This window comes from Penaeus japonicus, unplaced genomic scaffold (genome assembly GCF_977035675.1).
Source record: "Penaeus japonicus unplaced genomic scaffold, GWHDUDI00000001_assembly GWHDUDI00000012, whole genome shotgun sequence".
Lineage (NCBI taxonomy): Eukaryota > Metazoa > Arthropoda > Malacostraca > Decapoda > Penaeidae > Penaeus > Penaeus japonicus.
Genome location: NW_028234414.1, coordinates 6542070 through 6552069, shown reverse-complemented (window position 1 = coordinate 6552069; position 10000 = coordinate 6542070). Strand labels below are relative to the sequence as shown.

The following is a 10000-nucleotide window of genomic DNA, read 5'->3' as shown; positions in this document are numbered from 1 at the left end:
AGCGAGAACTCGGCAGTAGGCAAACAAAACATTCTCTATAATCATGTGACCTGGTTGATAATCATTCTATTCATCCTCCCTAATCGACGTTACTATATCACGATTGTAAGTTCTAGAACTGTTGCTTAGCTGTAGATTCTACAGCTAATCGCTGCTGTTTCCCTCCTCTATCCACAGCCTCAGAACAGCATCCCTGACGTGTTCCTGTGGCTCATGAGCGGGACGCGACGCCTCGCCTACGTCAGGATCCCAGCCCACGCCATCCTTCACTCCCAGGACCTAGCCGCCCAGGGAGAGCTGGCCGGGAAGTTCAGTACTTACACCCTCTGCTACCCAGGTCCGTGGCGCAACCTGTATTACTGTGCGTCTTGAAACTCACTTCTGATATTGCGTGAAGAGCTCACATGTCTCTTCCAAGCATCGCCTTGCGCTGTCTTATGATCGTGTTACCTTCTTCCCCGCCCGCAGACAAGGACGAGAGCTTCGTGGGCGGCGTCGTGCGGGCGTCGGTGTGGCTAGGTCAGGAGTCGGACGTCAGGTCTTGGTGGGACAGCAGGGCAGACGTCCAGCTCACCGTCTATGCCGAGTCGTATGAGAATCAGGTGAGGATTTATAAATCAACATGGAAATTATGAGAATTAACGATGAATATAACATATGTGTTTGTGTGTGTATATATATACACATATGTATGTACACACATAATGTCCTCGGCAACAAATGTGGGATTCACAGTGCAACGACCTGCGATGAGCGATTCCCGATCGAGTCTTCTGTCTGCCGTATTGTTTTGAAGTTTACGTCCCCAATCACGAGATGCTAACATTACCATGTAAACATAAACTGCGACACATTTACTCACTCAAATAATAATCTTTCATCAAGAACAAACAGACGCGATGAACTTTCTTCAGCTTACCTCTGCCTTGGCACCTTTTCAAAGCGCCCTTGGGGAGTCCTGACCCTCTCACTGATTGCAGGTGGTCGCAGTGCCTGGCAGCGGCAAGTGGGCCACCAGCGGCCTTCTGCTCACGCGCCCCGCCTTCTCCGACGCCGACGGGCGCCTCAGCCTCCCGCGCGAAGCCTTCCCCGAGCCCGAGGGATGGAAGTTCCAGGGAGACTGGTTCGTCGACCCGGATCCGAGGTGAGGAGACTTCCGGAGAGAGATCTGGCTGTCAAGTGTTTCGATTCTGGGTAATTCGATTGCTTGGTATTAGGTCTGGGAGTCCCTTTCAAGCACATATCTTAGAGCAAAGACAGTGTCTGAGCCTCTCTCCTCGTCCCGCAGCGTGAAGTACGAGGCGGACGCGGGTCGACAGCTGTTCACGGAGGAGGTGTACGAGCAGCAGGTGCGCGTGCCCGGAGGGACGTGGATCCCCGCCCCCAACACCTGGACCGACGCCCGCGGCGACCCAGCATCCAAGCGAGATGAAATCGCGTGTCCCGACGGATGGAAGTGGCGTGACTTGTGGTCGGTGGGTAACCGTGTGCATCATTATGTCTGTTCATTTAAGACAAAGAAATAAAGAGCGATAGATTTTATTTGATTTGCAAAACGAATAATCGAACAGTTTCCACGGCCGCAAAAAAGATGTTCAAATTATTTAAGAGAGAGAGAGAGAGAGAGAGAGAGAGAGAGAGAGAGAGAGAGAGAGAGAGAGAGAGAGAGAGAGAGAGAGAGAGAGAGAGAGAGAGAGAGAGAGAGAGAGAGAGAAGAGAGAGAGAGAGAAAGAGGAGAGAGAGAGAGGAGGGAGAGAGAGAGGGGAGAGAGAGAGAGAGGATAGAGAGAGAGAGAAGAGAGAGAGAGAGAGAGAGAGAGAGAGAGAGAGAGAGAGGGAGGAGAGAGAGAAGAAGAGAGAGAGAGAGAGGAGAGAGAGAGAGAGAGAGAGAGAGAGAGAGAGAGAGAGAGAGAGAGAGGAGAGAGAGAGAGGAGAGAGAGAGAGAGAGAGAGAGAGAGAGAGAGAGAGAGAGAGAGAGAGAGAGAGAGAGAGAGAGAGAGAGAGAGAGAGAGAGAGAGAGAGAGAGAGAGAGAGAGAGAGAGAGAAGAGAGGAGAGAGAGAGAGAGAGAGAGAGAGAGAGAGAGAGAGAGAGAGAGAGAGAGAGAGAAAGAGAGAGGAGAAGAGAGAGAGAGAGAGAGAAGAGAGAGAGAGAGAGAGAGAGAGAGAGAGAGAGAGAGAGAGAGAGAGAGAGAGAGAGAGAGAGAGAGAGAGAGAGAGAGAGAGAGAGAGAGAGAGAGAGAGAGAGGCAATAAACACAGCCACCTTTACCTTCGAACATGTTATCGAAACCTATTGCTTTTCCAGTACGACCTCCAGCGTGCGGTCGACGGCGAGGGCTGGGAGTACACGGTGGAGAGCGGTCTGGTGGGCTGGTCGCCGCAGGAGAAGATCTACCACGTAACCCGCAGGAGGAGGTGGATTCGCGAACGATTCCTCGTCCATAAAGTCGAAAAGGTCAGTGGCATGAATGCAGAACTGCCAAGGGCGACGGACGGATATCAGTTTCTTATGAGGTTGCGATCCAGATATAAGATAGAGCAAATTAAAACGATTTTATTTAGTAGATATCTTTTCTTCCCGACGTCCAAACAGCACCAGGAGGCAGGACAGGTGGAGGGCTGGGAGTACGCCCCTCTGTTCCGCCTGCAGTTCCACGCCCTCGAGAGGAAGGTGGACATGGTGAGGCGGCGAAGATGGAGGAGGCGTCTTGTGCCCGCCCAGCCGGGGGGAATCCCGCCAACGCCTAGGCTCGTCGTGAAGGCGGGAGACGGTAGGATCCTTACCAGGCTATATATTATATTTTTTAGACTTGGTTGTTAGTTGAAATGTTCTTGGATTTATGATTATCATTCATCAATTTAGTTCTTCTCGACTTCATGTTCTGTCTGTTATTTTCGTTCGTCACGTCGCAACCTCTCCTCTTTCAGGCGATGACGCAATCACTCAGCTCACGTGCCCGAGGATGTACGTGGTGAGCGCCGAGCGCCACACGTACCAGCTCCGTGCGCACGTATACCAGGCGCGCGACTTGCCGGCGGGAGACAAGACGGGGCTTTCGGGTAAGTCTCCATTGAGACTGCCTTGAGAATGCTTTCCATATCATGTTTCATTATCTTTCTAGATTACATTAAAGGATAATGTGTATATGACTGATCCTCAACGTGCAATGCACCAGGTTGTGTGAACTTAGTGGTTGATTTGTGAATGATTACTATTATTAATAAGTTATCAAAACCGGTGATTCAAATTTCTTTGATCATCTTGATGCATATATCTTCTCGAAAAAATCTAGGAAAAATGTCCTACACAAAATGACAAGTACAAAGAGCAATAGAGTCAGTATCCAGTTGGCCAGCACCCCATCCCTGCCCCGTCTCAAGCGCCCTTCCTCCTCGCCCCTCAGACCCCTACGCCGTGGTGAGCTTCTGCGCAGGAACACAGCAGACGGAGAAGCAGAAGGCGACGCTGTGTCCGACGTGGGACCAGACGCTCATCTTCGACGACGTGAAGCTGGCGGGCCCCGTGCTCGCCACCCGCACGCAGGCGCCGCAGGTGGTCGTTGAGGTCTTCGACTGGGATGCCAGGGTGAGGACCCTCCTGATCTGTGACGCTGGTAGTTGGCTCATTGGTATGGGCAGGAGGATTGCTATTATTGCCATTATTATTGTTATTATTGTTAGTATTATCTTCTTTATTATCATTATCATTGATATTATTGTTAGCATTATCATTTTTATCATGATTATCATTTTTATTATTATTATCATTATTATCATTATCATTATTATTATCATTGTTATTATTATCATTATCATTATTACTATTAGCGATATTATTATCATTATTATCATTTTTGCTCGTAGTAGTAGTGACGATAGTAGTGTTATTATTATAATCATTATGATCATCTTCATTATTATTATTGTTATTATTAATTTTGTTTTGTTGTTATTATTATCAGTATTATTATTATTATTATTGTTATTATCATTATTATCATCCTTATTACTGTTATTCTTATCTATATTGTTAATTGTATCATCATCATCAAATATTCCATTATGTTATTTAATATAGCTGAATTTGAGGCGAATCAGCTACTTGGATAACCCAAGATTCAGCTAACATTAGAGAATTTCAAGGTTGTTTATTGTATAGTCATTTTTTTCTAATATTGCATCCTCACGGCAGAGCATTTTATCATTCAAATAACATACACGTAAGCTTAAGTATTCACAAATACTAAACGACATACGAATGAAAAAGAAAGTATTCTTACATTCTCGCGGACAGACATCCTACATTTGACCCTCGTCCCTTCCAGGGCGCCCCTGAATTCCTCGGGCGTGTGTTCTGTTCCCCTAACATGGTCGAGACAGGCGAGGCATACCAGCCGCTTCCCCTGAAGTGGTATCCGCTTTCGCGAGGAAACGACAAGCAAGGTAGGGCTTGTGAATGGGGAGTTGTGAAGGAAGGTTATGTGAATGGTATGTACTGGGGATTTGTGAATGAAGGCACAGTGAGTTTTGGTGAATGACATTTCCTGGGGATTTCTGAATGGAGGCATAGTGAGGCTTTGTGAATGGCAGGAATTTGTGAATGATAACATAGTGAGGCTTAGTGAATGACATGTAATGGATTTGTGAATGAGAGCACAACGTTGTTTTATGACGTGTATTGACATGCATTGAGATGTACAGCACGGAAGGCCAATAGGATGCAGGGATTGTTCAGTGATCTAAACAGAAGATTCAATCAGTCAACCAATCAATGGAACTGATGCCAAGGAGGGTGCAATGCCGCATCCACCCTTTCCAAGGGCGTCAAGATGAGACTCCTGAGCACAGGACAGAATTCAGGTTTCGCTGCCATACAGCCAAACCGACAACGTCAGGGCCTCGAAGACGCGTAGCTTGGTCCTTCTGTACGAAAAAAAAACAAAAAAACTGTAAATTATATAAAACAGACACATCTGTGTTTACACGTATTTTGATATTTCCGGCAGGTGAACTTCTGGCGTCTTTCGAGCTCCTTCTGAAGGACGTGGCGGAAGAACTGCCCATTCTCCCCCCGACGCGGGGAGACCTCTACATGGTGCCCTTCGGAGTAAGGCCCCTCCTGCAGAAAACCAGGGTTGAGGTACGTAAACTCTGAGGAGCTGTATGGTTATTTTCAAGAGGTTTTATGGTAAGCTCCTTGTACTACGGATATGGTGATTTTACAGGGTGAAATCATATCAGAATGCGTTGTAGATACACATTACAATACTAAGAAATAATAGCAGAACTATACAACAATAAAAGGGATAACGAAACTTAAGCCAATCTCTTCTATCCATGCGTTCTTCTTCCTCTTCCTGTGCCTCCCCCTCCACCGCGACCTCTTCCTCCCGCAGGTGCTGTGCTGGGGCGTGCGCAACATGGCCACCTTCGAGCTGCAGTCCGTGACGCGTCCGTCGATCGAGTTCGAGTGCGGCGGCGAGCGCGTCACCTCGCCCATCATGGCCAACCTCAGGGTCAACCCCAATTTCGACAAGCCTCACCTCGTCTTTGATGTGGTAACTGTTCTATTGACATTATTTGTGTTATTTCCATCTGTTGTCGTTATTTTTTATTATCAATATCTGCATTATGATTATCCAGTTTTACACTCAATCTTGGTCTCTGAGAACAATCTTATTTAAAGGAAGTACCTTCACATTTCTGTTATGATAGTGATGCCATGTATAGAATGAGGCGACTATCTCCGAGGTAGTAAATGAGTTAATACATTTTTCTGAATAATAAAACACTAAATAGAGGTTTTAGTATATGCAAAAAAAAGAAAAAAAAAGTTTCAGAATGATGTTTCCTGCTTTCCGTGTAAAAAAGATCTCCATTGGTTTAAATTTTCTAGCTTTTCCTTTAGTTCCCTGTTTGAAAAGAGAGCAACCCCTCCTGACCCGTTTCCGTGTCCCAAAGGAACTCCCCAGAGAAGAGCTGTACATGCCGCCGTTGACGCTGCGTGTGGTCGACCACCGGGCCTTCGGAAGCAAGCCAGTCGTAGCCACCGCCGTGGTGTCTGACCTGCACCAGTACACCGTGGAACCCAAGTCTGCCAGGTGGGGGGCCCTTGTGACCTTTGACCTTTCTAGCGGGCATTTTAACTTGTGTGACTGACACAATGACCCTCCAGCCTTGCCCAATGACCTTAGCATCCTTGATCTTATAGCGTGGAGTGTGTTTAAACCCTGAGACGTAAGGACAAAGACTGTTAGACCTTATTTGTCTTCCTCTCCCTCTTTTTATCAGAGAGAGAGAGAGAGAGAGAGAGAAAGAGAGAAAGAGAAAGAGAAAGAAAAAGAGAGAGAGAGAGAGAGAGAGAGAGAGAGAGAGAGAGAGAGAGAGAGAGAGAGAGAGAGAGAGAGAGAGAGAGAGAGAGAGAGAGAGAGAGAGAGAGAGAAAGAGAGAAAGAGAGAAAGATAGAAAGAGAGAGAGAATGAAAGACTATAAACTAGGGACCTATGTCAAAGACACTAAACAAATGCTTGCCCGCTTCTTATCACATCTAGCATAGCCTAACATTAAAAAAGCGTATTTATCTATATAAATGTGTGCATGATATGTGTGTGGCGTGCATACGTGAATGTGCAAATAGAACACCTGCCTGTAAACATAGTATGACTGTAAATCAAATCAGTGACTACAAGAAAATCAGGTATGGCACGTAGTCAATTCATCATGCATGGAATCATGAATTGCATGTATCATAGGTATAAATGATGTAGGTGAAAAAGTGTTGCACATATGGCAGCACTGTTGATGCTACGATATGCCGCCGAATACAGATGTGCGACAGAGAGGAAGGTGCGTGTCGATGCGTGGATGCTATAGGTTAGAGATGTATTTGCGAGCATATCAAGTGATGCTGGAAATTGGTTGCGAAATAGTGTGGTGCTATTTATAAGTGTTTGTTTTGTTCCTTTATCATTATACTTTCAGCAGTGCATGTCATGATAACTAGACTTTTTTCTAGTGTTGAGAATAACTTGTCTGAGAGTTGCTTCTTCCATTTGTCTCCAGGAAAAAGCGGAAGGGCAAGAAGGTCCCTTCGCAACCCAGGTATTTCGTCTCACCTGTTCGTTCAGCCTCGCTGCTTCCTCCTGTGGCTCTCTCATGGAATGGCTGTCATTGTCATTATTATTGCTGTTGTTATATATTCATTCTTTTATTTATTTATACTTATTATTAACGTAACTATCGTCATCATCATCGTCATCACCATCACCATTATTATCATTATCATTATCATTATCATCATCATCATCATCATCATCATCATCACATCATCATCATCATCATCATTATCATCATCATCATCTTCATCGTCATCATCATCATCATCACCATCACCATCACCATCACTATCACCATCATCATCCATTTAAATCCAAAAGCTATGAGAGTTTTACCCGGAGGTAACATCCCGCTTTTTTCCAGCCAACTCTGCATAGTAATTTGATTAGCATTAACCTGATTCTTGTTCCCGTGATGCAGGAGCTGGTCTCACAGACTTGCTTGTCCTTGGTGGCGTTTCGACCTCTTGTCTGTCTACCTCATGGACTGGGGATGACCTCATGTCTAACTGGTGTGCCCTTATCCCTGTAGCTGTCTGTTATCGTTTGTGTTCGTGATGTATGTTTGTATACAGCAATTGCACAGCCAAAGTACATCTGGTGAAGACAGGATTGCAACACAGGAGGTTTCTCGTTTCCTTAATACTCGTGATACTTATTCTTGAAGTTCTAGACCTACATGTATTTTTTTTATATCATTAAGGACACATACATCACAGAATACTGAAGCTTAAACTTTCTGAAGTCACATATATTTAAGAAGTCTCATTCCAAGACTTCGATATGATCTAAAAAAAACTTGAATAACTGTATCCTAAGTCTTCTCATCACATGCTGATTCAAAACGACAACATACCAAACACAGCAGCTCCCTAAACAAAGCACTGTCGGATACTCTGCCTATGATAGAACCCCCCGCAAAACGCATTACTCTTCTCGCAATATAAGTCGTACTTATTAAGGTTCCTCTAACCATTCTGTCTCTTTGCATAACACACCTCCTTTCTCGGTGACCTCGGGACCAAGAAATCTCTATGAGGTTCATGGTTATTTTCATGTTTGTGATGTTTACTTTGGAAAACTGATCATGGGAGCCCATGTGGTCTAACTTACTTTATGGTGATTGGGTTTCTCTGTTCCTTCTGTATGGGAATCTCTTCTCTGTCTAATATTAGGTCCACGGCTCCTGTTACGACATGTGCTGTAAACAAAGGTTCTGGACTTTGTTAATAGTGCATTTGTGTTTCCAAGGCTGCAATTCAACATAGTAACGTAAGTAAGTTAGACACTAAAAAAAACAGTAGATATCGTAAGTTATACTTGAAATTTCCCTTGATACAACACGTGTCGTAACAGTAGGTTTAAGCCATCCTATTATCGTGTAGTCGACTATTTTACAATTGAATTCTACTTTGAAATCTAGTATGTTGACGTTGCATTATGAGCTGAATTTCCATTTATGGGAAATCAGTTTGTTAAATATATGCTGTAGAATTCTACACAAGATTGCAGTACTTGCGACAATAACATTTTAACTTTCCTGACATTTTACAAACGAAAATGTAATTTAAATATGCCGACGACATCTCCATAGAAAGAGAAATCTTTACGTTTCCCTTCCTTCTTCGGCAGAGAGAGCTTGCCGACCACCACGCTGCCGCTGCTGGACACGAAGGCGGTCAAGGACAAGGTTGGTAGGCCTGATCCCGACGTCACGCCCGGCCCTTGGTGTTGCTGGATGTCCCTTGTCCTCTCGTAGTGTTGTCCGATGTTCTTCCTTAGTGCTCTCTCTTTTAGTTTGTATTTTATAGAGCTTTTTATTTTCGTTGTTTCACTCATTATCAGTATTTACAAAAACATGATTTTAATGCTTTTCATGAAATGGTGTGCAACAATACCTGAGGTAATAAGGTTGTTTTAATCAGAGATTCACTATAAATTAGTAACTGAAAATGGGCGGATAAATGCATAGACTTTAACTTAGTAATCAGCGTGAAGTCTTCTTGTCTGCCTATGTTTTCTTAAACCACAAATATTTCCCTTGTTAAAACAATGATCATAAACATACGCACACGTGGTACTACCCTGTCACTAGAAGTTAAACTAGCCTCAGGTAAACAAATAAAACAAATACTAGTGTGGGCGTAGTGTATTGTGCTCTCGACATTGCTTTTAACCCGTGTGAGCGAGAGGGGCATTTTAGCATGACTTCGCATGACTTTCCCACTAATCCATTCTCCTCCAGGCTGACTCCGCCCATTCACGCCCGTCTTTGAGTCATGAGCAGGCTGCCAGGGAGGTGAGTAGTTCCTTCCGTGTGTTATCTGTTTGTTCTTCAAGTTGTCTTACTATTGCCTTTGTTGTAGAGATGATTCTATTGTAGCCATTTGTTTGTTTTGTGTTATTGTTTGATCGTCTTCATGGTGTCTTTCGCCGCTGTTCTCTTTATCATTCTTCCTCAGACAATCTTATTTTCATACTGTCTGGTTTATTTATAAGCGAGTACAGCTTGATGTGGAATTTACTTATTATTAGTGACTTTTTATATATTACTCATCATTGTGAATGACACGTAAACGACATTTTGTTCTATATAGGTATAAAAAGAACCTTATTGATGTTCTCCTTGGTCCACGCAACTTCATATCCTTTCCACAACCTTCATGTGGCATCAGAGACATTTTAGTTGGTGGGGGGAGGGGGGAGGGGGGGATACATTCATGTCACATTTGTCAGAATATATCGTCTTCCAGTTTGCTTCGTTATTCATAGTCCTTTATTTTTCCTTTGTATTTCTTTCATTATGACAATGTAAGAGTTCAGGCAATCTCTTCTCGTTCTGCTGATATCTTTGCTGAATGGTAATGATGAGAGTGTCTAGATAGTT

The 10000-nt window shown here is 44.2% G+C and overlaps 1 protein-coding gene across 8 annotated transcripts in view; it reads left to right on the top strand.

The window, feature by feature from the left end:
• The window catches only part of LOC122259427 (myoferlin-like), a 54753-nt gene that overhangs the window by 35129 nt on the left and 9624 nt on the right, over positions 1–10000 (top strand). For 5 of the 8 annotated variants that reach the window (XM_086542312.1, XM_086542310.1, XM_086542306.1 and 2 more), the window contains 15 exons: positions 178–337; positions 469–602; positions 981–1144; positions 1289–1475; positions 2304–2453; positions 2592–2769; positions 2927–3058; positions 3403–3584; positions 4324–4441; positions 5005–5138; positions 5395–5556; positions 5960–6099; positions 7061–7099; positions 8746–8803; positions 9359–9412. In XM_086542312.1, the coding sequence (XP_086398438.1) occupies positions 178–337; positions 469–602; positions 981–1144; positions 1289–1475; positions 2304–2453; positions 2592–2769; positions 2927–3058; positions 3403–3584; positions 4324–4441; positions 5005–5138; positions 5395–5556; positions 5960–6099; positions 7061–7099; positions 8746–8803; positions 9359–9412 (1992 nt within the window). The remainder of the gene's footprint in view (positions 1–177; positions 338–468; positions 603–980; positions 1145–1288; positions 1476–2303; positions 2454–2591; positions 2770–2926; positions 3059–3402; positions 3585–4323; positions 4442–5004; positions 5139–5394; positions 5557–5959; positions 6100–7060; positions 7100–8745; positions 8804–9358; positions 9413–10000) is intronic. The other 3 variants (XM_086542311.1, XM_086542309.1, XM_086542313.1) reach the window with 3 other exon arrangements.